A 27,937-nucleotide genomic window follows, 5' to 3' on the forward strand; every position below is an offset into this window, starting at 1 on the left:
TATACAAGGAACCACAACACCGCATGAATGAAAGAGCCTGCACGAATCCGTTGGGTAAGAACAAAGAGCAGGAGGAAAAATGTTGAAACAATGAAACATGACCAAACAAGAGTCTATAGTACGCTGAATTTACTCGCCGACATGTGGAAACGGGGTAGAACAATGTCCAGAACAGTAAGTAGCCCATGCCACTTGCCTGAGAGGAACAACAGTCCCTTGCAAGATAGAGTAGGAGAAAGAACTAGGTACGACAGTGGAAAAAGTGAGGACAAATGTAAAGGTCCCGGACCCCAAGAAGTGCGTATTCCAAGGAAAACACGCCCCTTCGAGAGTGCACAGCGGGAACTCAAGTAAAAACGTGGAAACCCCTGTACGGAAACAGAAGGGAATATGGAAACCGCTGTAGGTTAAGTGGCCAGAAGGAGGTCATAACCACACATGGTAGAGAACATCTACTAATCCACTACCTTGAAGGACAAACCCAGAAACGGCTGTACGCCCAAGTTGCACCAATAAGAACAATATTAAGCAAGCCGCACAGCAGCAAGAGGGTGTCAATTGTGAAAAAGCTGCGACAACGAGGTGTTCCGCCAGGCATGCAAGATAGACACGGCATGGAACCTATGCCAGGTTCCGATGCACCACAGACGGACCAACCCAGATATGCAACAGAGCAATGCTATATAGGGATCACTGTAGGAATAAACAAGTGACTCCCAGCAGGATGTCCTTGAGGAGACTCCATAGGAGCGTATTAAGGCAAAGGCAGAACCTAATGCCAGCAAACAGCCCACATAGGGTAAGGCTAATCCCCTGTAGGGGTATCCTCTTGGGCTAAGAACACAGTCAGAGGACTGAAAAACAAGAGAAGCAGCCGAACGGTTGTACTGAACGAACATAGAAATGTCTAACCAGCTAACCAGCCATGAGCAGTAACCGGCACTATAACCAACCCTGTGCATTTGGTTGGGTGCCGTAAAAGGAGGCATAGAATATGGTACCAGAATTTACTGCAGCCTGGACAAGAGGCGGGAGACTGCCGAATCCGCATAGGTGGTCAAAAAGATCCACCCCATTGAACAACAGATCACTGAGGGCATTCCGGATATATTCTAGGAAGCGACTGTCGCGTAGCCAAGCATGGCGGTGTAAAGCCACAGCGCGAGCAAGGGCCCGTCCCATAGAACCAGTCGCATCAAGGGAAACCTAAGGGAGAATTTTGCCATGTTTCTGCCATGCAGCAGAAGTCGAAGCAATTCTGACCGTTGTCCTTCTGGAACAGAAGGAAGAAGGGTTGCAACTGAGTCCCAAACAGCTGAGGATGCGCATGCAAACACACAGGCCGTATTTAAAGCCCGGACGCCTGCGCTGGCAGAGGCAAAAAGCCGGCGACCACAATCATCCAGCCACCTAGACTTACTGGTGGGAGGTAACAATGGCAATGTGGGTGAAGACTGTAAATTAAAAGCTGCCTGAACAACTAGGCCCTGAGCTGTTGGGTGAAGAGACAGGCAAAGAGGATCACCCGGAGCAGGGCGGTGACTACGAGCAATAGCCCGATCAACAGGGTCACCACAAGAGGGCTGGACCAAGTGCCACGCAGGATGTCAGATAAAGAGCCCCCAAAGGGTAGCAAAGGCTCTACCTCGATAAGCTCCAAAGGGAGCAGATCCAATAAAGGATCGGAAAATAGAGGCACCATAGGAGGCTGAAAACTGAGTATAGCAGCTACCCCAAGAATAGCGCGTGCGAAGGCAGCACTAGATTCAGTCACCATCTGTGTAGGTGATAACAAACCGTCGGTAGAAGACGGTTGAAGGCTAATTCCACCAGTAGACATAAGGAGCGGGGGAGCCGGAGACTGACTCGAAGGCCAGGCAACACTGGGTACTTGCACCATGGGCCCTTGATCTGGGGAGTCCAGCGAAGCATCATGTTACAAAGGAGGAGGCGTAACTGCAAGTACCGGCGTCGACTGACGCCATGTAGGAGACCTATCGCCGCCCAAAGAATCTGGAGGAGCAACAACCTCAACCAAGGGAAGAGTAATCCACTTCAGTACTGGAGTCGATCGACTCGGCATCGGAGTCGCCTGGATATCTATGACCTTCAGAGGGGACTCGACCTGGACGCCTTCTGACGTCGATCCCACCGCAAAATGCACACGTTTGGGCAAGCCAGGCGGCGGGCCGGGCATCGGGGCCGGCGCCGCCTCAAACGTCGATGCAGGAAGCCACCTAGGGCTATGACGGGGTGGGCTAGATGGGCGACTTGGAGGACCCATTGGGCTGTGTGCCATCGGCGCCGGAACCGCAGTCGATGCACACAGCCGGTGCCGAGGAAGAATCCGCTGGCGATGACTAGACATGAGTGCCTTCCACCTCTTTGGGGCCCGAAGGCTCTCCAGGGAGAGGGGGTGACCTAAAGTAAGACTGGAGTGCTTCAGAATAAGCCTCCATTTGAGCACGCGCTGCTCCAATTCCCGGAAAGGGGGGGTATGGAGGAAGCGACTGCCGGTCACCCTTACCTGGCAAAGTGAGAGGCCCCGGCGCCGGCAGTATGCGTATGGGAGGAAGACCGTCATGCTTGCCGCTTGTGCTTGCGCTTAACTGCCTGTGAATGACGTTCGCGGCAACGACCTCTGGAACGGGTCCGATCCTGAGAGGGAGAGCGGTGACGCGAAGGGCCTGGACCGGACAGCCAGTAGTTTCATATGGCACTCTCTCAGGGACGTGGGCTTCATCTTCTGACAGGCGGCGCACTCCTTGGAGTCGTGGTGCACGCTGAGGCACCACATACAGATGAGGTGCAGGTCAGTGTCAGACATCCGACGCGCACAGGCTTCACAAGCCTTAAAGCCAGAAGGCGTTGCACACTGTTCCTACAACACTAAGGGTGTTGAGAAGGCCCAAAACCCAGACCAAGGAACTGCTGGTTTTCCAGGATCCGCGCTCGGATGCGAAAAAGAATAAAACACACACGTCAGCGCGCCGGGAGGGGTAGATATGGCTCAGCTGACGTCATGTCCGTGGACGACGTCAGGGCGTCGCCGGGCGACGTCACCCCCTGGCATGCCGAGGTGCTGCTGCGGAAAATTTTCAGGATCCAGTCTGACGCCTGGGTCTATTCTAATTTAAGGAATCTGTGGCTAGACGTCTCTATCAGATGTGACCGGGCGTGGTCAGAGTTTGCGGGCCTAATGTGTAGCCTCTGTGACCCAGGAATGCATATCCTTGGATGTGAGCCACAAGTCAATTCTGGACCAGGCATATTGCTGCTGTGTAATGCATGTACCCTCCCGGCGGGGGGATGGAAAACTCGCCATGTGTCTATCAATTTATGGTCAGCTATTAATCCTTTGAGGATCTCAGCCGAGTAGCGGAGCGTCCCCCATGGGCTGTATTTGATGCCATACTTGTTGGAAAAAGATGGGGTCATCCACATTGGGTTATAGATGTTTACGATAATGACCAGCTGATTAATAATTTTCACCTTTATTAGCAGGTATCTGCCCTCTGTATCGCTGACAACCTTCATCATCTGCCAGGGAACTCCCCTTCTGATCAGTGTAGCCACCCCACAAGAGTAATTTGAGTAGCTAGCTGTGTAGACTTTGCTCCATCTGTTGGATGTTAATCTAGAACTAGCAGATTCCTTAAGGTGAGTCTCCTGTAGGAGGCATATATCCACTGCGTGCCTAGTGAGATATGACTGTTGCAGATGTGCCTTTCTATGATCATTCAGACCTCACGTTTCAAGTAGTGCACTTTATCGTGGACATTTATACACAAGATATGCAAACATGTTGGTCAGCGGAGATGGGATAATCACTGGGGCCCCTGGCACCCGAATCAGGATGCATTACCACTCACCCTTCCCCCCCCCCCCCCCCCCCCCCCCCAAGGAAGCCTGTCTGGAACACGTTAGTTATGCACAAGACATGTTGTTCGCCCCCACTAAGTGTGTCAGGCGACAAAAAGTTTAGTACGTACTGCAATAAACAATAACAAGCAACAACATTCCCATTCCTCCCCCCACCCACATCAAACCCCCAATCAGGTTGAGCGTTCGGAGTTAAACATCCTACTGTAAATATGCGCCCACGGAACTTGGGGCTATAGGGAATCATCCGGGGGGGCGTGGGTTTGCCGGCCTACTGCCCTGTCACGTAGTAACAGGGAGGCCGAGCTTGTATAGGACTACCAGTTTTACTATGTCAGGAATTAGAGTCATCTGAAGGAGTGCGCTCTTACATTGTCATGAGTTCCGTAACAGAGTGCTCTATCCACAGGTTCCGCCCTGGGGGCCCTAGTACTTAATTGTTGTCACTTAGCTGACTCTGCGATGAAGTGTCCTTTTCTCGTCGTTGTCGTGTTGCTTCCTTGCGTGTTGTTTAGCAAATTTTAGCGCAGCACTGGGCTAAGTAAAAATCAGCTGTTCACCTCCGGTCTGCACTCGGAGTTTAGAGGGGTAAAGCATTGCATCCTTGGTGCCGTTTTTTTGTAGCAGTTTTTTGGCTGGGATGAACTTGCGTCGTCCCGGCTGGACCGCCTGGGTGAAGTCCGGATAAAAGGCAATTGCATTGCCCCGATACTGTAGTAATCCTAGTTTGCGGGCCAGTCTTAACACAGTGTCCCTATCTCTGTAATTTGATAATCGAGCCAAGATATGACGTGGTTGAGCTCCGGGGGCTGGGGGGGGGGGGGGTCTCGGTCCGAGAGTACGATGGGCGCGTTCCACCAAGAACATTGTGGATAATTCAGACCAGAATAGATCTTTTAGGAGCGGACATTATTTCTCCTCGATCTTGCTTCGAGGTCTTCGTTTCACGCCTTGATTACTTCAAACACTTTATCCATACAGAGAAGGTGTTCACTTGTCTCTACTTGGCGGTCATCTAAGTCAGAGACTCTGGTTTCCAGTGTGTCAAGTCTGATTTTGTACCTTTCAACCTTTTGCGATACATGATCCATGCGCTCCGTAAAAGAGTCTAGTTTTAAGTCAATCACCAGCAAACTGACCTTCACTTCACGCAGCATGGTCTTGATGTCATCTTCCTGGTCAGGTTAGAGTTGTGTTTCTGGCACTATCGTCAGTGGAGTTGGTTTGGCATTTTGCAACCTTGTGGAGCGTTTTTCAAAGCTAATTTTCGTTTGTTTATTGTACGTTTTCCCGATTGCGACTGTTTTCAATGTTGCCGTATTACACGAAGTGGGGGCCCTCCAATGCGTTCGGGTGTTGTCCGAAGAGGAAATGGGTATGTGCCCAGATTTTGGTAGTGTTAGAAGCCCGGGTGCAGGTACTCTGGAGAGTTGTCGGCCCTTCTGTGACTCTAGGCGCTCAGTTCCGCGCTGGCTGTATGTAAACCCTCTTCCACACATGCAACTTTATTGACACTTCGGAGGGGAGTGTGTGTTTAGGCTGTTCCTGGTCCCCCACACTGACTGATTATTGCGTGCGCCACTGGGCCTTGCTTTCTCTGGCTGCCGGTAAATGTGTGTTGTTGCAGTGGTTCTGGCTGCCTTTTGGCGGGGGGAGGGGTCCTCCTGTGATGTATGCCGATTTCTTTGCTAGGCGCGGGGGGAGAGCTCCACCTTAATTGTTGTGTGCCTAGTTTCAGAGTGCATCACTATTCCAGCGTGTGTATCTGATGATGAAGGCCCTGCCTCGTATGGGGCCTCCGTGCAGTGAGGGCCTTAGATCTTGGTCAAATGGAGATACGGAACTCCTCAAATTCGCTTCCGGGCTCATGCAAATTCGCTTCCAGGCCCACCACACCCCAGGCCGTCTACACCGGCCTCAGCTGTTACCGGCGTGCGCCGGAGGCCCGTCTCTCTCTCCATGCCCGGGCCGCCTGTAAAGTGTTTGCGCTCTCTGTGCGGGGGAGGAAGGTTCTGTGTGAGCCGCTTTGGCTTCGCATGGTCTTACTGGCGATTGTAGGCTGATGCAGTCGCCCCCAGCACCTCAAGTGCCAGGACCGCTGCAGCCGCAAGCATTCCCCCCACAGGTCCACTCTTCTGCAGGCCACCTGTGCGGTCCCAAAACCTGGCTGCTATTTCACGATGGCGCTGGTCTTCCACTCGGGCTTCTGCCACAGCCGCCTCGCCTCACCTCCACAGCAAGGGCAATCAGTCGGTCCTCCGCGGCTTCGGGTCCGCCTTCACCCAGTTAGTCCGCACAGCGGGTGCCACTGCGATTCGGCTTAGCAGCGCACCTCCCTTCCTAGCCCAGGCCGAGGGGCCAGGATGTGCTGTTTCTTCAGCTCTGTATAGCGCACCGCGGCTCTGGAGCCCTCAATGCACACCTCTGCTTTGTCTGCACACAGTCCTCCTAGTTTGGAGCCAGGATTGATAATCTGGTGCCTGATAACTGGTGGATGTTTTGCTCGGCCTGTAGAGCCACTTCACAAAGCAGCCATCTTGTTGCTCGGTCACGCTCCCTGTAAAAACACAGTAAGCAAATATTCCAGACTGTTATCAAAAACAGTTAGTTGAGAATGGAACTAAGCTCTTTTGCACAATGTTAGTGTCCTGCATAATAGGGAACGGAGTAAAACATGATGCAGGACACTAACATAGTGCAAAAGAGCTTAGTTACATTCTCCACTAACTGTTTTGATGACATATTTTACCCAAATGTAAGTCTCTGTTATGTTTTTGAACAACGGCTGGAAGATGATCTAAAAAAGGGAGGTCATTCTTATTGAAAGTCCTCTGACTTTTGTTCAAGTGGCAAGGTTATTTCTTCCACTCCTTATTCCCGCCGCGCTGCACATTAGACTCAGTAACTTATAGTGGGCATGTTTGTCTTTTTGGTAGCCCCAGTAAAGTCAAAGCAGAGAACTTAGAGATGCATCAAACATTTTGTTAAATATGTCACGAGCTCATGTCCAACAGGTTCTCTGTTCCCATTACCACACCAGCATCCCTCTTACAGCTCTGTATTCCATCTCTGTAGATTATTGGGTGTGTGGTACCAAGCACAGTCCCTGACCATAGATTCCTTGCTCAAAGCACTCCTGACAGTATTTTGTATTATACAATAGATCTCCTCGTATTCCTGGTTAGTGAAAATGTGACTCAAATCACCCTCCCAGAGTTTCTTTCCAAAGAATGTCTCCTCATTCCTTAGTTGAAGAATCTGCAAATATTTGATATATGCTTGTTTCCCTCTTCTGAAGCAACTATTTCTCGAATTTTGTTATGCAGCGCCTATCAAGTGTGTAACTGTTTGGAAGATTTGGTCACAGTTAAAACCTGTCCCTCTTTACCTCAAGTGTTCCCAAGTGTCTTTAGAGGATTTAGGGCCATATGTACAAAAATGTAGAATTGTGATTTCCAAATTGTGATTCTTATCGAATCGCAATACGGAAATCCCAGTTCTTAATATAAGAAAACTTAAATATTTTAAATAGGGATTCCCAGTGGTTTGCAAAACAATCTACCTCATGAATATTAATGAGCTAGGTCGCAATTTACGACCTTTTACAAATGATAGCCATCACATTCATGGTGACCTGCTGGGGTAAGCAGACCACCACTTATGTGAAAGCCATATAATAAAGCACTTTTTTATTTTTTTAATGCAGCCCGTTTTCCATAAAGGAAAATGGGAATAGTGAGAAAAAAAAATAGAAAACTAAACTTTTGTGTTTAATTTTTCAAGAGCAGGCAGTAGTTGGTGGGACCACTGCCTGCTCTTAAAAAATATTTAGTTTACATTCTCAAAGGGGAAGTGTTCCTTTGAGGACCCTTTCCATTTGCTAATGATTACCAGCACTAACTTTTAGTGATCTATAAAAAATGTATGTTTTGCATATGTAATTCGGTCGCAAACCATTAGTACATATAGCTGCGATTTAGTAGTTAGAATGGATGCCCTAAATATGCCCTTCTCAAACACTGAATCGAGATGTATTCACAATACCTATTTGCATTTGGTAATGTCTACCAAGTCTTCAGATGTTCCCATATAGCCTTTATTTAGGGACTGTAATTAGCCAATACAATTTATCTTATCAAGGACATTATCTGGATTCGAAGGTAAGTTCTGAACTCCCTCGTCCGTCAAAAGAGAAATTTTGCATCAACTCAGACTCTGATCTTTTCTTTTTGAGATTACAAATATTTGAGATTTCTGTAAGATAACTTTAAAGTCAGAAAACCTACCATGCTCCTCACCTTCTTGCCAGAAAAGGAATACATTGTTAACATCTGGCCCTATTTGAAACACATTATTTCATTCTTTTTTGAATGTTGTAGGAAATACAGGAGGGGTGACTGTGCCTGCAGACGGATATTCAAAGAACAAGCAACCACATATTTCTTGCTCTTTTGAGAGCTGCAATGAAAGCAATAGACTGAACCTTGAGTTGTGGTCAAGCTGAACTATCAAATCACAAGACTGACTGCTTGAGAGGGGTAGGTAATTTAAGCCTGCACCTTTTAATGTGGGAGCTGTAGAAAGTGGTGTAAATCAAAAGTTCTAGATTTTCAAGGGATAGATACTTGTAACAATAGAAGTCAGGGGCACTGCAATAAAAATCTCTTTGTATTTCCTCACCTTGATATCCCCTGTGCTCCAAACGGCCCGCACAGAGTCCAGGTGTCTAGCTCTGTTGGTAAGTACCATGCACATTGTATCATGTCCTTTACGGATCTGTGACATAGCCTCATCATCCACCACTTCGGACTGGCCTTTGTCTGACGGCTGGAAAACAGACAGGAGAAGAAACAGTTCAGAATTTAGGAGGTGGAGCTATTTCTTGGGTGAGTGGGGGCTCTGGGAAGTATACACATACTTACCTGTAACTAAAGTTCTCCAGTAATGCTATTTTATATAGATGCACATCCTTGATGTATCCCCATCATCAAGTTGGGAGTCACTGGTAATTTGGTAATTTACAATAGCAATAAACAGCATTAACAAGCCTGAAAAACTAAACAATAGAGTGTATGTCCTTTCAATAAAAAGCTTCAGAATCTAACCAACCTCCATCCCCAACAGGCCTCTCTAGTTCAGAGTATGAAGCACAAGTGTGAAAGGATAGCTTTAAAGCTAACCTCTTTTCTGAAGAGGATGGACGGCTACATGCAAATTTATGAAAGAAATCAAAGCTGTAGAAAAGGAATTACAAGTCAGTAACTCGTTTTCTCCTTTAGCATTGGATCTTTCAGAGATTTTCATGCTTGCATCCGAATAGTAAGCAGTACACTGCCAATGGCACACTATCTCTAAATCAGTGTGTGTGTGTGTGAGAAAGTAAAAAAAACTAAGAGATTTGGTTGACTAGTATAATAACAGTGGCTTTGCCATGAAATATAAAAAGTGCAAAAACAACAGTTGATGGACAGAATGCAGAACAATGTCATACATTCACCCCAGTACAGAGATCTGGGCCTAAATCCATCGGTTTTTTACACTCCACACCACCCCAGTTCAGACATGGCCATATGCAATTCAGCCTTGACCCTGTGCCTCATGGGAACAGTCCAGCCCGAACTGCCAAGCCACGTCTTTCCTGGACAGGAATCAAGCATCCTAGGACCATGTAGTGCCATGTGTAGTGTATTTCATGGTCATTGGTATGAATAGGTTTTACTGGAATATGAAGAAGAAATGGTTAGGGATTGTTTTAGTAGTTCCTTTCATAAGAAGAGGTTAACTGATTTCAATTAGGACGTAGTGCATTTCTTGTGGGGGAGGAAGTATAAGGGCATTTTGCCTAGTGCAGCCTATCTCGATTGTCAGACAAACAGGCTGCTGTGTCCCACTGCATGTTTAGAAGACTGAAAATCTCTCCGTACCCGCATACATCATCCCTGTCATTTAGTTTTCGCGATTTCAGCACTTTAGAAGGAATACACAGATTCTTTCCTCTATGGTTTTGCCCCTGAAGAAGGGACCCTACCGTCCCGAAATGCATCGGGCATCAAACTAAAAATGGATGAAGAACTTCATGTGTATAATGATTCACTTCAGTAATGTATTTAATTAACAAGATGTTTGTTATTTAAGTATGACAATTGTTTAGTTTCATAAAGAATATGTGATGTATGTTTTATATGTACACGATTCTTATATGCTTCAGAGTACTTAACATATTGTTTATAAAACAATACAGCAAAAACTAATTCACGTTTTTGATTAATTTTGTTTAATAAGAGGGTTTTAGTTTACATACCCATAGCACAGTGCAGGGTACCAGCAGGTCTCTCTGCTGATTGTTACACATCCACAGGCTGGGCATTTATCAAAAAGTGCTGTTATAGTGACCAAAAGCAGATGCAAAGTTAAAGGCCCATAGGAAAAGTAAAGGTAAGTTGTACTTTTTTGTCCTTAGGTGTCAAATGAAGCTGTACATCCCCCCCACCAAAAACAAGACAATGTTAATAGCCAAAAACAGATTTAAACAATGGAGGATTGTTTTTTAGGATTATCACCGAAGGCTGAAACAAAGAAACCACCTGAGTGTCACTAAGCTGGGCATAATGGGCTAGAGCAGTCTTTCAGTATTCTTAAAGAAACTGGGTTTCCTTTGGTGTGTATGCTTTGTTCTGGTACACTATTCAGCTTTCTCTTTTGCTCTAAGTACAATCAATCAATCAATCAATCAATCAAAGCATTTATATAGCGCACTACTCACCCGGAGGGTCTCAAGGCGCTGGGGAGGGGGGGGGGGGGGGGGTGTCCGCTACTGCTCGAACAGCCAGGTCTTGAGCTGCTTCCTGAAGGCCAGGTGGTCCTGGGTCAGGCGGAGGTGGGTCGGGAGGGAGTTCCAAGTCTTGGCGGCCAGGTAGGAGAAGGACCTTCCTCCTGTGGTGGCTCTTCAGATGCGGGGGATGGCTGCGAGGGCGTGGCCGGTCGATCGAAGCTGGCGTGTGGGAGCGTAGAAGTTGAGGCGGCTGTTGAGGTACCCTGGGCCTTGGTTGTGTAGGGCTTTGTGTGCGTGGGTGAGGAGACGGAAGGTGATTCTCTTGTTGACCGGGAGCCAGTGCAGATCTCTCAGGTGTCCGGAGATGTGGCTGCGACGGGGGATGTCCAGGATGAGACGTGCTGAGGCGTTCTGAATCCGCTGGAGTCTCTTCTGGAGTTTGGCGGTGGTTCCGGCGTAGAGGGAGTTGCCGTAGTCCAGCCGGCTGGTGACGAGGGCCTGGGTGACCGTCTTCCTGGTCTCGGTGGGGATCCACCGGAAGATCTTACGTAGCATGCGCAGGATGTTGAAGCACGACGAGGAGACGGCGTTGACTTGTCTGGTCATGGAGAGGGAGGAGTCCAGGATGAAGCCCAGGTTGCGTGCGTGGTCTGTTGGTTTGGGTGCGCTGCCTAGGGTGGGGGGCCACCAGGAGTCGTCCCAGGCAGAGGGTGAAGATCCCAGGATGAGGACTTCCGTCTTGTCCGAGTTCAGTTTCAGGCGGCTCTTCGTCATCCACTTGGCTACGTCTGTCATCCCTTCATGTAGGTTGGCTCTGGCGGTGGCGGGGTCGTTGGTGAGGGAGAGGATCAGCTGGGTGTCGTCGGCATAGGAGATGATGTTGAGGTTGTGCTGGTGTGCGATGGCTGCGAGGGGGCTCATGTAGACGTTGAAGAGGGTGGGGCTGAGCGAGGAGCCTTGAGGAACGCCGCAGATGACTTTGGTGGCTTCTGATCTGAACGGGGGAGGCGGACTCTCTGTGTCCTTCAGGTGAGGAACGAGATGGTCCATTCCAGTGCCTTCTCCTGGACAATGGTTGTAGTGTGGGGCTTGCAGTCTAACACACACTAATTCGTCCTATGATCCTTGTCATACCATATCGTATTTATTTTTCTTTTATAAACTTTTTGTTATCTAGTGCAATCTAGACACAAGAGAAAAACAGCCTGATTCATCAAGCCGAAATCGGCTCGCAAAGGGCCATATTCTGAGAATCTGGCCCGTTGCGCGCGCTATTTTTGCATTTAGGATTCATCATCCCAAATGCAAAAATCGGTAATAGCGATTTCGCTATTTTGCGAGGAATTACATTTAAGGAATCTCTATTTGAGATTCCTTAAATGCAATTCATCATTCATTTAAAAATTGCGAATTCGCAATTTCGGCCCACTATTTACCGCGAGGTCAAACCTCGTGGTAAATAGCGAAAACTTAGAAAAATGCTTTTAAAACCATTTTTCTAAGTTGCATGTTGCACACACACATGTCCTTTGGACATGTGTGTGCGCAACACCTGTTTCAATTTGCATTTAAGGGGTGCTACACGGTGTCCTTTGGACACCCCTGGCACCCTTTAAATCGCTATCTTATTTGCGATTAGATAATTGCTAATCGCAAATAAGGAATACTCCCCATTCATTCCTATGGGCCTTTTGGCCCATAGGAATGAATGGGGAGTATTCCTTATTTGCGATTAGTAATTTGCTAATCGCAAATAAGGAATGTGTAGGAATCGCAATTCTTTTTGCAATTCCTACATGAATCCCGTTTTGCGAGTCTGTAATAGCGATTCCTTATGAATCGCTATTATAGACTCGCAAAACGGGTCTTTGATGAATCAGGCTGATAGTCTCTGGCCTAGAGTCATGAATGTTTGTGCTTGTATGTATGTGAAAGAACAAGTGAACGTGTGTGTGTGTGAAGGTCTTTGAACTTGTGCGAGATATGAATCAGGTAGCCGCACACATCTGGGCTGTACGTCTTTCTTAGGGCTGCAAATCTACCTATGAACAGTCCTCTGCCAGTACAGTCACTCCTGACTGGATGATTTCTGTGTTATCTCTTTATTATCCTAATGTGTTCAAGTCGGAGGTGAACTGACACCACCCCTTCCATATGCAACTTGCAAGCGATGGAACAGTTTCTTAGCAGGTCATCTCAGCTTGGAAAGCCCTATAAATGTACAGGTGTAGATTTACTCACATGCAAATTTACTACTACACCGAGGAGTAACTTTATTACGATTCACCATTTCGGAGTGTAAAGCTGCACTTAGATGCAGATTTGCATGGCTCCATGACTTCTTGGCATCTCTTAAGCCAGGATGTATAGGTCTAAAGTTACTACTCCTAATTATTCACATGTAGGTGGAGGTCCCCCTACGGTAAAGGGAAAAATGATAAAATGTAATTATTTTTACAAAATATTTTAATAACTCAAGGTAAAATAAAGTACATTAACTTGTAATTAGTGAACAGGCACTAACAACGGCGGCATGTGAGAGCCGCACTTCGCTGTACCGTTTCTTCCTTATCCCAGTAGTTGTGAACAGCAATTCCTGCCCCTGCTGTTAGGTGCAACTGCAGACGCGGAACAGAAATAACGGATGTTTGGAATGGTGCACAATTGACGTTTTTGTGCGCAATATTATAAAGATAATGAGTCCGGCAATATGTTCATTTTTGTCAACAGCTTTATGGAATCAATTCAAGTTAAATAGCATCATCCAGCCAACACGTTTTGTTCAGATTGTCGCTTGAACTTCGTCAGGGCTTTGAATAACACATACATAAATATGTATAAATAACGGACACATGTACATATAAACGCCGTGTTCCATGTGGCTGGTATGCTCATTTCAACGATTAGTGGGGCATTACATTATTGACATGTTCTAATGGGATTTTAGACTGAGTCTGTTTTCTCACCATTTCAGGTTTTCAGGGTCCAGTATGTTAGGGAGTGGCCTCACAAGGGATATGTTCTGTATGGCACTCTCACACACACCTTTTTATTCCTCTTGCAGGTATTCTTCAAGGGCTATCATACCCGCTGCCCTACAATGTGGCCATTGAAATTTCAATGCCCATTTGCTTCATTGATTCGATTGATGTACTGGACTTTCATATTGGTGCCATGCCCTTTATTGTAAGAGGCTTATAACTCCATTGGATATTCCACTCTTTGTTTATTCTCAATAGGCATGTGGCATTTTACATTTAGACCTCTCTCTTCACCCTCACTTGGTCACCATGTGGGATCTTTGTGGGTCACTTACCCTTCTTATTGTTTATGTGTCTGTCTGCGGGCTGATGTCAATTATCTGGCTGTTCGTCTGATGTGTTTAATTTTGCTTTTACTGACCACAAAAGTATAGCCCGTAGTGGGTTCTTGGTCTAGCTCTGGACGGTCCACCGTGTTGCCGTCTCTGTGGTATTGTGTCTGTATTCCTTCTCCCTTTTTTCTTTCTATATGTCTTGGCGTCGTGTCTACTTTTCCGTTATGTACCTTTGGAAAGCATTTGTCCCAGTTTGAACTTTTCTAATGTGCCAGTCATGTTTGTCAATGTGTGCTTTTTTAAAAATTGCTTCCTTGAGATTTGACCTATGTGTAATGTGATTTTGTGATTGGATATTTAAATCTCTTGCGTTTTTATATATACATGTGTCCGTTATTTATACATATTTATGTATGTCTTATTCACAGCCCTGACGAAGTTCAAGCAAGAATCTGAATGAAACGCGTTGGCTGGATGATGCTAGTTAACTTGAATTGATCCAATAAAGCTGATGACAAAAATTAACATATTGCCGGACTCATAATCTTTATAACATTGCATACGAAAACATCAATGGTGCACCATTCTAAACATCCTTTGTTTTAACTTGTAATTGGCATTAACCAACAACCAAATTATTATTATTATTATTATTATAGAGTTGTATATAGCGCTGGCCTGACCCGAAGGTATCGGAGCGCTTTACAACATTTGTGAAGTGACCCTAGCAATAATGTTATCACACATTAACTCACAAATTAAATGTTTAGTCACTAAGTGAATACAATATATTTATGTTTATATAGTATTTAAAATAATTTAGAAAAAAGCACATCACTAGCATTCTTAAACATTGTTTAGTACATTTTATAAAAACATTTATCTGTAATTATTTTTCATTAAAATGTTTAATGATATTTAAATATTTTTAAACAGAAAGTTCATATTAATGTATTCAATTAAAACATAAATTGAATAGAAGTGATAAAGTTTTATTGCAATGTGTTACTCTTTTGTAGGTGGGTTGTTGTATCTGCATGACCCTCACCAAATTCCCCATACCCATTACTAAAACATACACATACATGTGTGAAGAACTCTGCATATGTGGCTGAGACACCTGCATAGAAAGAGATAGGTAAGGCGAAGGTCTCCGCCAGTAGGTCTGTGAATAGCATTTTGTGGTGAATGAGTAGTACTACTGTAGTACTACTAATATGCTACAAGGTGAAATTCGTGAATAAGACATAAGCAATGCAGGCAGTGGTCGTAGACCACAAGGCCCCACTTTCCAAGGAGATGAATGGTAAAGTCATTGTAAGTCTCTCCACCACTCTCAATGCCTACCTTTGCGTCTATAAGCCCAGTTCTCGACCCACTTTCTCACCACTTCACCTCATCCCCCAAGAATGAGCCTACAATATGAAGACTCATGAAGAGCAGGGGAAGCAAGAGGAGTCTGGGGTGGTGAGGGGTAAAGTCACACAGTGGGTGTGGGGAATAAACAGGGAGGGCACAGTTGGGGGGGGGGACAAAGAGAAAGGAAGGTGGGGGGAACAAAATAACGAGAAAAAGTGCAACTTGGCATTCAGGGGAGAAGCACGCGCATGAAAAAGCAACACAGGATAAAACTACAAGGGCATCACAGAGGAGAGCATGGGAAAAGCATATGGGCAGCGAAACCGCAACAAAAACGAGCACGGAAAAAGGAGAGAAGTACACCAGGAGGAGAACTGGAAAACATTTGCAGTCTTGAAGAGAGCTTCAACAAAAGAGTACTGCAAAAGTACTGCGCAAATAGGGACCGGTGGAAGGACATAAGTAATGCATCCATACTTAAGGGGAGGGACAAACACAAGAGGAAGGGGCACCCCACACAAGCTAAGGGATAAGAAACAAGCAAATGAGAGCAACAACTAAGACAAACACATTAAGCAATTGGCGGGCTCTAAGCCCACAATAAGCTAATAATATGCCTGCCAACAGACCGCACAGATTACTGATAAGGATGAAGCTGGATCAACACAATGACATTTCTTGTTTTTTTTCCAAAAAAGGTATCATCATACAACACCATACACCCTCCTTGGTGCATTTCCTGTGAACTAAGGTGGCCTGGGCATTGGAACGGACGTACCACCCATAGGACGGAGGGGCCCACACCCAGGGGTGGGCCCAGAGAGAGTGTCAAAAGGGAGCCTGCAGGAATCATGGGGCCTACCGCTTGAGGGTGCCACTGCAGTGATGGGCCATCATTCAGGATCTATCGCCCTGAGCCGGGCAGTTTATCAAGGGAATTACTCAACTGCACTGGCTTTCAGCTAGGAGGGGACCCCTGTTGGACATGGCCTTCTTAGGGAAATTACCACAAAACATTAAGTTTTTTTCCTCCAGGCTTTGCTGACTCCCTCTGTACGATCTTAGGAATCTGGGCACCTTCCCACTGTACCGGAGAGGGAAGGTGTGCAGACTCCCCTCACCCGCATTGGGCAAGGGATGCGTAAGCAATGGGTTACGCTGCTGTACCTCTGTGAGCCCTGTAAACAAGGAACATCACATACCTAGGGCAGGTATGACACTGGCAAGTAGTCGGACATAGCACTGAGTGTGTCACCCACTGTATCAGGCCTGTACTTGCAGGCCTGTAGGGTGCCTTTGCTCGCCCACTTAGGCTGGCATTATTTAAGCCTCAGCCAACCCAGAGTGGGTCATGCCATGCCCTGAGGGTACCCTCCACATTCAAGCCCTAAAGGGCACAGAGAGGTTGTAGGCTTAAGGCCGGGCGGTACATATGGATGTTCCCTTTACAGGTAAAGAGGAAACCCAACGTGAGGTTTGGCTCTTCCCATGGGATACTCATGGAGTGTTTCTGATTCTCTTGTGTGGCCTCAGGATTCTGACCACATCCTCACTGTCAAGGTAGTGTGAAAGGGCTTGCACTTTCCTACACAGTCTAGGAAGAAGCGCTGACCCGGTGTTCAGAAACATGGGCCAGACTGCCAACGCAGACCAGGAAGTGCTCACTGGTATCAAAGGAGTGTAAACTATGCGCCTGGATGCGCACTAGCCCTTATGCCGTTTCGAATATGGGTCCAGCCTGCAGGGACTGGCTACAGAATGTGCCCTGGCATCTATGACATTGTGGATAGGTGCCAGGTCTGCCAACGCAGGCCAGTGAGTGCATAACCTGCATCCCGCGGTGTTCTAACACCAGGGTCAGGCCTGCTAATGCAGGCCTGTGTCCACGCGCTTGCACCTATGGTGCTAATGGCAAGGTGCCAGCCGTCGCAAGCCGGATGTGCACAATTGCACCTGTAAGGGGTTCGACCTGAGTCCGGCTGGCCCAGGCAGGGTGGTGAGCATGGCCCGGTCTGCCATCGCAGATTGGTGTGTGCGCACCGACAGCTATCGTCATTAAACTTATAAGCAGCCTGCCATCGCAAGTCACTGTATGTGCGCACCTCCAGCTATGGTGCCTGTTAATGCATGTGCCATCAGCCATTTCAGGCCAGTGCGCAAGCACTGACACACGTATTAGTTAAACCCATACCCAGTCTGCTGTGGCAGACTCTGGGGGGAGCTGGGGACTATGTGTCCAACTTGCCATCGCAGGTCGAATGCGCACTAGCGCATGTGCGCCTAGGTAATGAGGAATACCTGTGTTTTTTCACTACCTATGAGGCTTGCTCTTCCCATAGGTTAACATGTGGAAGTGGTTGACATTACTTCGGGCTGCAATATTGGTATGCAGTGGAGCAGCCTCATAATGTTTCCTATCAATGGATTCGCCATACCAAACCCTTTCCAATGGTAAAGGGGGTTTTGGTATAACTAGCTCAGAAATGCCACTTACAGAATATGGACATTTCTATGCTCTAAAAGTCGTGTGCCGTGGTGCCTGGCTCTAGTGGACACCAGGGTTGGGGGAGCACATCTGTTCATTCCCCAAGTGGCAGACATAAACCTTGGGCATCCCACAAGAACAGCAGACCTCTGCCATTTGAGGGTGAATTGGGGAGAGAGTGTTTGACACTTAGCCTCTAGGGGCCTGATCATGGCCCCACTAAAAATTAAGATGTGCATTCCACGGCCCCGTGGCAGACATGCCTACAATTTAGGGGAGACATCTGTGGTTCAAAGGGAAAACCCTCTAAACCACCCTTAACTTCAGCGAGACACAATAGTATAACTATGGGTGCCATCCTTCAGCAAAGGGTGAGATATGCTTGCGGGGACGCAAGACCAGAGAACCCGGACTGCGTGGTGCACATTGCCAGAGGCTCTGCTGTGCACAAGGAGGATAACTGCCCATGAAGGGGACAGCGTGCCCTTTCTGAATAGATGATTACCTGTTGGGACATTGTTTATTTTTCTACCTTCCTAACCCAGTCCCGACGAGGTCTATGGGTCACACTCCTGTAACTTTTTTACTACTTTCTGAATAGGGGCTGGCCTGGGCCAAAGACCTGTGAAGTATGGCGCCCTGAAGTGTGCTCTTCAAGGATCTGTCTGCGGGCTTCCTTTTCTCCTAGAGATCTAAGGGGCATCCAAGATCTCCTGGGAAGAACCTACACCGTCTACCTATGAAATCTGGAGAGCAATGCCTTCTCAAGTGCCCACATCAGGTACTGAATTCAATCAGGTAGCGCAGTGTGAGAGTGGAAGTAAGACTTATGTCTGGAGAGCGGATTGTTTAGTGCGTACACTCATAAGCGTCTAGTTGGAGGGGAGCGGATTCACCCAGTTTCGTTGAGTCTTGCATCTCTCGTGCAACACGCCAACTGCATGCTCATTGATTGCAGTGTCGGATTCACAGGGTGCGACTCTCGGAGGTGCGGGTCTACCCATAGTAGTGCCTCATTTCACCTAATTGGGGGGGGGGGGGGGGGGGTGAGAGAGTGTGAGAGAGAGACAGAGAGATCGGACTCGTCTGATGCATCGTGTACCGACTGGGGTGCCTCCTCTTACAGAGAGTCTCCCCTATGTTACTCCCCATTCATCGGTTGTTCCCTTTTGACCCTCATCACAGTGAACCAACGGCCCTCTCCACACCTGGCCCCTCCTGAAGACCTCTTCGCACCAGTTAGTAACGAGAGAGTGCGAATAGGTTGAAGGAACGCTTCTGAGACAGCTCAGAAGGGGGTCAAGAGCCTGCGTGACTCCCTTGTATTTTGAAACCTGTGGGTAAACTTCCAGAGTCGCTGCTAACCTTCCCTTGTTTAAGTCTACCTTCTAATTAAAACTTGCTACATTTCTCCAACTGCTCCCCTTGGACCCAGACTAAGTGTGGCGTTAGTCGTGTACAGCCCAGTGTCTGGGAGGTGGGTTGATTATCTTCCATCCGGGGTTATAGGACAATTGGGGTGAACTGGAGGGTGGCGGGAGGCTGGGACCAGGGAGTCTGCAGAGTGATATCCACTGACCTGTTGGGTAGCAGTGGCGCTGCATTAGGGTGCAGAGTGCGTATGTATGCAAGAGCATTCTGTAGTGACTGGCTGATACCGGTCGCACCAAGTCGCAGTGCAAAGTGAGTGTGAGTGACTGGGATTGATAGTCTGCGGACTGCCTGTGATTCACAACTCTGGCCAGCAGTGCAGCTTTATACGTTGATTTCATGCCAAAAGTATAATACATTCAACATTGGGTTTCACGGCATGGCTCTGGCCCACAGCGCTGCTAAAAGGAGTTCTATTTCTGTGTATGTACCTATCTTTGATATCCTTGTGACCCAGGGTGTGCCATATAACCACGTGGGACGGTATTATCAGGATAGCTAGGGTGGGCTTGTGGTGGAACACATGTCTTACTGCAATAAGGGTGCTGTCTCTATTGGGGGGGGGGGCTAGATTAAGAATTGTTCACAGTGTGCATACTATTGATATCATAACCATACGAGTGGGCCTAGCACTGCTAGTAATATTTCCAAATGTGTTTTAGAACCCAAAATGATATCATGTCCCTCTTATAATGATTAAATATGTGTTTAATTCAAATATTTTTACAAACATCCTGTGTGAAGTCTCTTTTGTGACACTCAGTGTATTTATCGTGTGTGACTGTTGTGCTTCTGCTTTATACATTGCCTCTGAATTAAGCCTGACTGCTCAGTGCCAAGCCACCCAAGGGCGAACATAGGTTATGCAGCGAGTGTAATCACCCGCCCTTGACGGGAGCAGTAGTTAAAGCCTGGTTGGGGGCATACCGTCAGCCAACCAGGAAGTGCAGATTTCAACATCCCCTCATCTGCAAGTCTTACACCTCATCTCTCTTTCCCTTTCAGCACCCTCTTTTCACTCTCTACTGAATGCAGTTCCTCTCACCCCCTTCACTTCAGTAACCCCAAACACAGAATGCACCAACTTGCCTGTAAACACTGTATTTTCTTTATTTTGCCTTGACAACTGTGTGCATTCATTATACACACACGCTTGCACAGAACCACAATCATGATGGGAACACATGGCCATTACTGTGTATGCTTTGCAAAGGCCAAGGGTTTTACAGCCATGGATTCTGAATACTTTTTTGACTCACTGACAGGCCCAGTGAGAAACGAATATGCTACTTACCAGAATGCATCTGTTCTTGGCATGTAGGGCTGCTGACATTCATATCTGTGCATAGATCGCCGCCTAGTGTTGGGTCCGGATGATTGTACATTGTTGTCCTGGAAGAGTCTTCGAAGTATCACGAGATAGGTGACTCCTCCCCTGGACTACAGCGCGCATGGGCATCCCCTCCATCCTCAGATTGTTTGTCGCCATTGTGGCAGAGATGGAGTGTAATGCAGTGAATGATGTCCATGCTACATAGTAATTCTGAATGCTACAGCTGCTACAGGCGCCAGGGAGGAGGGCGGGCGATATGAATGTCAGCAGCCCTACATGCCAAGAACAGATGCATTCTGGTAAGTAGCATATTCGGTTCGAGGCATGTGGGCTGCTGAATTCATATCTGTGCATAGATTACATAGCAGTCCCTCCTGTTAGCGGCGGCTGCCCGTGCCAGTTGCAGTAGTCTGAAAAAGAGTTTTGAGAACAGCCTGTCCTACAGCTGCCTGCTGTCTTGAATGTACATCTATGCAGTAGTGTTTTGTAAATGTATGTATAGTGGACCATGTGGCTGCTCTACATATCTCTTCTAGAGGAATATTCCCCAGGAAAGCCATGGATGCTCCTAACTTACGTGTGGAGTGTGCACTTGGAGGAATGGTTAGTGGGCATTTAGCCTTTGCATAGCAAATCTGTATACACTTAACAATCCATCTGTCTATTCCTGCTTTGGAAATTGGGTTGCCTTTGTGCTGTGGAGAAAAGCAACAAACAGTTGTTTTGTCTTCCTGAAATCCTGTGTTCTGTCTATATAGTACATGAGAGCCCTCTTGACATCTAATGTGTGTAGAGATCTCTCTGCGACATTTTCTGGATTAGGATAGAAAACAGGCAGTTCTATGGTTTGGTTCATGTGGAACTGCGAAATCACCTTAGGCATGAATGTAGGGTTGGTGCGTAGTACAACTCTATTTGCGTGGACCTGTATGAAGTGCTCTTGAATGGTTAGTGCCTGGAGTTCACTAACTCTTCTTAGTGAGGTAATGGCTACTAGGAAAGCAACTTTCCAGGTCAGAAATTGAATCTCACAAGAGTGTAGAGGTTCAAAAGGTGGTCCCATCAGTCTGGTGAGGACCACATTCAGGTTCCAGACTGGTGAAGGTGGGTGTCTGGGAGGGATAACTCTTTTAAGTCCCTCCAGAAAAGCTTTAATGGCAGGCACTCTGAATAGTGAGGGGTGCTGCCTGTTCTGAAGATAAGCTGCTATTGCGGATAAATGTATACGAATGGAACTGTACGCTAGATTACATCTGTATAAATGCAACAAATAACAGATGTTTTGAATTGATGCATCCAGTGGGTTAATGGCATTATTGTTACAATATATAACAAACCTCTTCCATTTAGCCGCATAGCATGCTCTGGTTGTGGGTCGTCTTGCCTCCTTGATGATATTCATACATTCTGGCGGCAAGTTGAGGTAGCCAAATTCTAAGACTTCAGGAGCCAGATCGCCAGGTTGAGCTGTTGTGGATCTGGTTGCTGAATTTCGCCATGGCTCTGCGTTAAAAGTCTGGGTGCTAGCCGCAGTCGTTGATGTGGTACCACGGAACGTTCTACTAGCGTGGTGTACCATGGCTGGCGTGCCCACGTTGGAGCAACCAGGATGAGTGTCATCGAGTGTTGCTTCAGCTTGCGTGCCACCAGCGGTATTAGAGGTGCTGGGGGAAAAGTGTACGCAAATCTGCCTGACCAGTTCATCCATATCGCATTGCCCTGTGACTGCGGATGTGGGAACCTGGCAGTGAAGGTTTGGCATTTTGCGTTTTCCCTTGTGGCGAATAGGTCTATCTGTGGATGACCCCACTGCTGGGTACGGTTGGAGTACTGATGGATGTATCTCCCACTCGTGCATCTGGTGGCTGTGTCTGCTGAGCAGATCCGCCATCTGGTTGTCTTTGCCCGGGAGGTGTTCCGCCATGAGGAAGATGTTCCTCTGAATGGCCCACTTCCACATGCTCTGAGCCAGATGAGACAACTGTGGAGAGTGTGTTCCTCCCTGCTTCTGTATGTAGTACATGGCAGTCATGTTGTCCGTCCAGATCAACACGACCTTGTTGCACAGGTGTACTTTGAAAGCTTTCATTGCCATGAAGATTGCCATCAATTCCAGAAGGTTGATGTGCATCTTCTTTTGCTGTGCTGTCCATAGTCCCTGCACTGTGTAGTGGAGTACATGAGCTCCCCATCCCTGGAGAGATGCGTCCGTCGTCAGTATAATCTGTGGCACAGGCTCCTGGAACGGTCGGCCCTTGCAAAGGTTTTGTGGGTTCCACCAATGCAGAGAGTTGTACGCCCGACCGCTCACCAACACTAGGTCTTTCAATTGTCCTTGAGCCTGATTCCACTGACGTGCCAAGCACTCCTGAAGCGGGCACATATGTAGTCTCGCGTGCGGGACTATGAAGATGCAGGAGGCCATCATGCCTATCATCTGCATGAACACTCTTGCTGGAAGCAAGTGTTGGGGTCTGAATTTTTGTATCTGCAATTGCATGCTGTTTATCCTCACTGAATTTGGCTGAGCTTTGGCTGCCAGAGTGTTTATTGTCGCGCCCAGGTACTGTCGCACGTGGGCGGGCTGAAGATGTGACTTTGGATAATTCAGCGAGAATCCCAGATTGTGAAGAAGATGAATGGTGTGGGACATGTGGCTGGCACACTGCTGGGCCGTCTTTGCTTGAATAAGCCAGTCGTCCAGATAAGGGTAGACTTGTATGTGCTGTCTCCTTAGGTGTGCTGCTACTGTCGCCAGGCACTTTGTGAACACCCTGGGTGCCGTCGTTACTCTGCAAGGGAGGACTTTGAACTGATAATGTTGATCTTGAATAGTGAACCTGAGATGGGTGATGGGTGTATCGGTATATGGAAAACGCATCTTTTAGATCTAGTGTTGCGAGGAAGTCTCCCTGACTGAGTAACGGTAGAACCTGCTGTAAGGTGAGCATATGAAAATGCTCCGACAGAATGTATCTGTTTAGAGGCCTGAGGTCCAGTATGGGTCTGAGAGACCCGTCCTTTTTGGGTATTAAGAAATACAGAGAGTACACCCCTGAGCCTTGGTCTTCTACAGGCACGAGCTTTTTGGCTCCTTTTTGCAGCATGCTGACGACCTCCTGCTGCAGTAAGTGTAAGTGCTCTGCGGACATAGGACGGTGTCTTGGTGGTATGTTGGGTGGAGTGGATGTCAGCTCTAGACAGTACCCGTACTGGACAATGTCTCTCACCCACCTGTCTGTGGTGATGGATTTCCAGACCGGCAGGAACTGTTGCAGTCTCCCCCCGACAGGTGTTATATGGTCGGGGGCAGTGACAGGGCGTCACTGTTTGTTATTGGCAGAGGATCTGGAATTGTTGTTTCCTCTTCCTCTGCCCTTGATGTTGTTTCCACGATATCCACCCCTGTTGTGTTTATTGTAGGTGGTTTGTGTACCTCCTTTATTATACTGTGTCTGCTGTGTGTTTTGGCCTCTTGAAGGTCCTCTAGTATTGGAGCGATGAAAAGAGCCACCCCGAAACTGCTGTGACTGCAGAGCCCCCATAGACTTTGCAGTCTTGGTGTCTTTTTTAATCTTTTCAAGGGTGGTGTCAACCTCAGGTCCAAATAAGTAGGCTGGGTTAACTGGCTGATTGAGGATAGTAGTTTGTATTTCTGGTTTGAATCCCGAGATTCTTAACCAGGCATATCTTCTTAACATGACGCTAGTGTTAATGGCCCTGGCTGCAGTGTCAGCTGCGTCTAGCGCACACTTAATGGAAGCATTGGTTATAAGCTTTTCTTCTTGGATTAGTAGCTCCGCTACCTCCTTGTACTGATCTGGTAGGTGTTGCAACAGTGTCTCAAGGGTATCATAATGGGACCTGTCATATCTGGCTAAGAGTGCCTGAGTGTTGGCAATGCGCCAGATGTTAGCTGCCTGCGCTGCCACCCTTTTTCCTGAAGTTTCTAGTACTTTCGACTCCTTGTCAGGAGGGAGAGCATCACCTGTAGTCTGGGAGTTTGCTCTCTTACGTGCATTAGAAACAACTAATGAGTCCAATGGCAACTGTCCTCTTATATAAGTAAGGTCCACAGGTGCCGGTCTATATTTCTTTTCAATTCTAGGGTTTAATACCCTTGCCCTGGTGGTCTCCTTAAAAATTTCACCAGCATGCTTAAGGACCCCTTTTAGCATGGGCAGAGTCTTGACGGTTCTTTCCGAAGTGGAAAAGGTGTCGACCAGAAAATCTTCCTCAACAGGGTCAGCATGTAGTTGCACATCATGGTTACCTGCCGCTCTTTCAATAAGGGCATTAAAGGCAGTAGTGTCCTCAGTAGGAGATGTTTTTACATTGTATGCATGTGTGTCAGGGGCATTCATTGGAGCCCTTGGGTCAGCTGGGTCTGCCCATGGTTGGTTCTGATCGTCGGGATCAGTGTCCACATGATAAGTGTCATCCTCTTTATCGTCATCCCCTGCATCCACATCTGAGTATGTGGGTGAAAAAGACTGAGGTTCTTGTCCATAGGATTGCAGAGGTTCCACAAGAACTGGCGATGTGGTTGAATCCCTCTTCTTCTTTAATGGAATCTTATATGACTCCATGGGTGTTTCTGGTATTATTTTCCTCTTATACATGGACAGTCTACCAGTGTCCGAGTCGATGAACTGCCTCGACTCCTGTTCTTCAGGCTCCTCTGTAGCCCCCCGTTCCATCGACACTCCTTTAATGGCTCCGATACCCTTTTTCGGTTCAAACATCTTCGGTCGCACCATCGGTGGCAACCCGAATTTGATTGGTGTTGATGCGGTCTGAATGTTTCCGACCAACTTCGGGGTTGGGGCCTTCTTCGGCCCGACCGTTGTAGCCTTTTCTCTGATGCGTTGGAGTGTCTCCGGCATCTCTTGGATACGAATGGGGTCGGCTGCGTCGACTCGACAGGGTCCTTGGAGCCAGTCTTTGTCTTGGCCGCAGGCCTTGTCCGAGGATCGACCCCCTCTCTTGGTTCGAGCCTTTTGTCTGTGTCGACTCTCTTAGGCACCGACTTCGTCGGTTCGACAGCCTTGACTTTGGTCTTCGGTGCCCCACCTTCGGCTCGATGACCTTTTTGAACTTCTCGGTATCAATGGCCTTTTTCTGTTTCTTCGGCTCCGAGGGGTTTGAGGCCTTGGAACCGACCAGAGTCAGCTGCACTTTTGGCAGTGATGCTTTCGGTTTCGATTTCTTTGGATCGACCGATGGCAGTTTTGATACCGATGGCTCTTTATATATGTTCGTAGACGGGCCTTTATGCGGGGCTGTAGAATTAGTCGGTAGATCTCGGGTAAGGCCTTGTGGCGATACCTCAACCTGAGCCTTATCGAGTGCTTCATCGTCGGCCCCCGTATCGACGGTTGGGCCTAGCTCCTCGCCTGAGCTATCTTCTACGGCCCCAAGGGCCTCTGCGTCGTCTCCTACCTCATCAACGACGTTTTCTTCTTCTTCCAATATCTCTTCATCTTCGGCGTCATACTCGGAGTCATGCTCCGAAACAGGATCCAAGTGTTCTTCCCGATCCTCCAGATCAACGACCTCTTCGTCTTCGGTCCCAAAGATGTTTTCTGGATTAGGCGCCGATCTCTGCGACTCTAATCGAGCCGCGCGCCGAATCCGAAGAGTTTTCTTCGACCTGAACCGGGCACAGGCCATACAGTTGGCTACGTTGTGATCCGGGGACAGGCACTTGTTGCACACCGGGTGGACATCGATGCGCGGGTATTTTCCATTGCAAAGTGGACACCTCTTGAATGGGCTTCTTTCCATCGTAGATCGAAGATCGGGTCGAGTGTGGAAAAAAAACCATCTGATTCCTCGATGTCCTCTCGAAGCAAAGTTCTCGGTACCGAACGAAACTATACCGACGCTGTCAACAGCCTTTTGGCTTTGTAGAAAGTTTTCCTAACTTGAGCTAAGATAGTAACATCCGAACCCAATGGCGGAAAAAAACAATCTGAGGATGGAGGAGATGCCCATGCGCACTGTAGTCCAGGGGAGGAGCCACCTATCTCGTGATACTTCGAAGACTCTTCCAGGACAACAATGTGCAATCATCCGGACCCAACACTAGGCGGCGATCTATGCACAGATATGAATTCAGCAGCCCACATGCCTCGAACCTTGCATTGCTTTCAACCTCAACTCCAGAGTGCTCATTTGTGATCCTTTATATACATCTGGAAGTGACTCGAGTTGAGCGGATTCACTATAAAAGAGTACCATGTAACATACACATACACAAAAAACCCAGAAAAAATTACATCTTGGAAATTGACAACACTTTTAGGGAATGCAAGATTTGGTAAAACATGAGAAATATAAATAGGAACTAAATCGTTGTCATGGATTACCTTACCGTATATACCATTCATTTATAGGTCAAAGCCTACCAGACAGCTCACTAACAACATCTTGAGGACATTCGGAAAGCTTCACTTGGAGTGAATTCCACCCATTGCGGACTATTGGATTTGTGGCTTGTAACCCAAATGTTCTTGCTTTATTTTTGCTGGCTTTGTTTTAGGCTGTCCAGCTTGAGTTTGTCCTTTCCGTGGCCAAAACATTATTTACTGTATGCTTCCACCAGTACTAGCTTTCTGTAAACAGGTTTTTAAATTGTGTTCTTATCTTGTTACATTTGCGATGCATTCAAAGGCAGAGTTCAAATGTCAGACCCTGTCTTCCAAAGGAGCTTGGCGTCTACTTTTCTTTCTCAGATTTCAAAGTGAGGATTTATGTGACAATCATTCTGGCTACTGAGGGTGTGCTTGAGAAAGGCTGTACAATGTTATTTTTTTTTCTAGCACACAAAGCTAGATGTCTGTAAATGAACTGTGCAGGTGTGTCAGATTTGGGAGAGCACAAACGAAGCACATTTTCTGGTAATTCTGAAGTGTGGGCAAAACAAATATTTGAATACGATCAAAATAAATCAATACACTGGGTGATGACATTTACACACATTATCGTTTATGCTCTTTATATTTTTGTCAGTAAAACTCTATGTCAGACAAATGTAATGGTTATTTCAAATGATGATGTGTTGTTTGTAATGGCAGTGTGCTACCCCACCTTGCATACTCCACTTTAACCACTCAACTCTGTAGCACCCTACACCACTTCAGACTATCCCACTCCACACCACTGCACACTACACCATTGCACTCTACTTCGCACCACTCCACTCTGCTGTCCTCTACTTGGCACCCCTCTACTCTACTATGCACCACTGTACTCTTCACCACTAGGCCACTCCACTCTACTCTACAAAACTGCACTCTATGGCACTGCACTCTACTCTGTACCACTCCACTCTGGACCAGCGCACTCTATTCTAAT

General features: G+C 47.3%; 1 protein-coding gene across 3 annotated transcripts in view; it reads right to left on the reverse strand.

Annotated features, from left to right (window-relative positions):
- Positions 1-27,937, reverse strand: part of KATNB1 (katanin regulatory subunit B1) — a 633,244-nt gene that overhangs the window by 102,722 nt on the left and 502,585 nt on the right. For all 3 annotated transcript variants that reach the window (XM_086945006.1, XM_086945005.1, XM_086945004.1), the window contains one exon: positions 8,563-8,709. In XM_086945006.1, the coding sequence (XP_086801132.1) occupies positions 8,563-8,709 (147 nt within the window). The remainder of the gene's footprint in view (positions 1-8,562; positions 8,710-27,937) is intronic.

The sequence above is a fragment of the Lissotriton vulgaris genome, chromosome 12 (assembly GCF_964263255.1).
Source record: "Lissotriton vulgaris chromosome 12, aLisVul1.2, whole genome shotgun sequence".
Lineage (NCBI taxonomy): Eukaryota > Metazoa > Chordata > Amphibia > Caudata > Salamandridae > Lissotriton > Lissotriton vulgaris.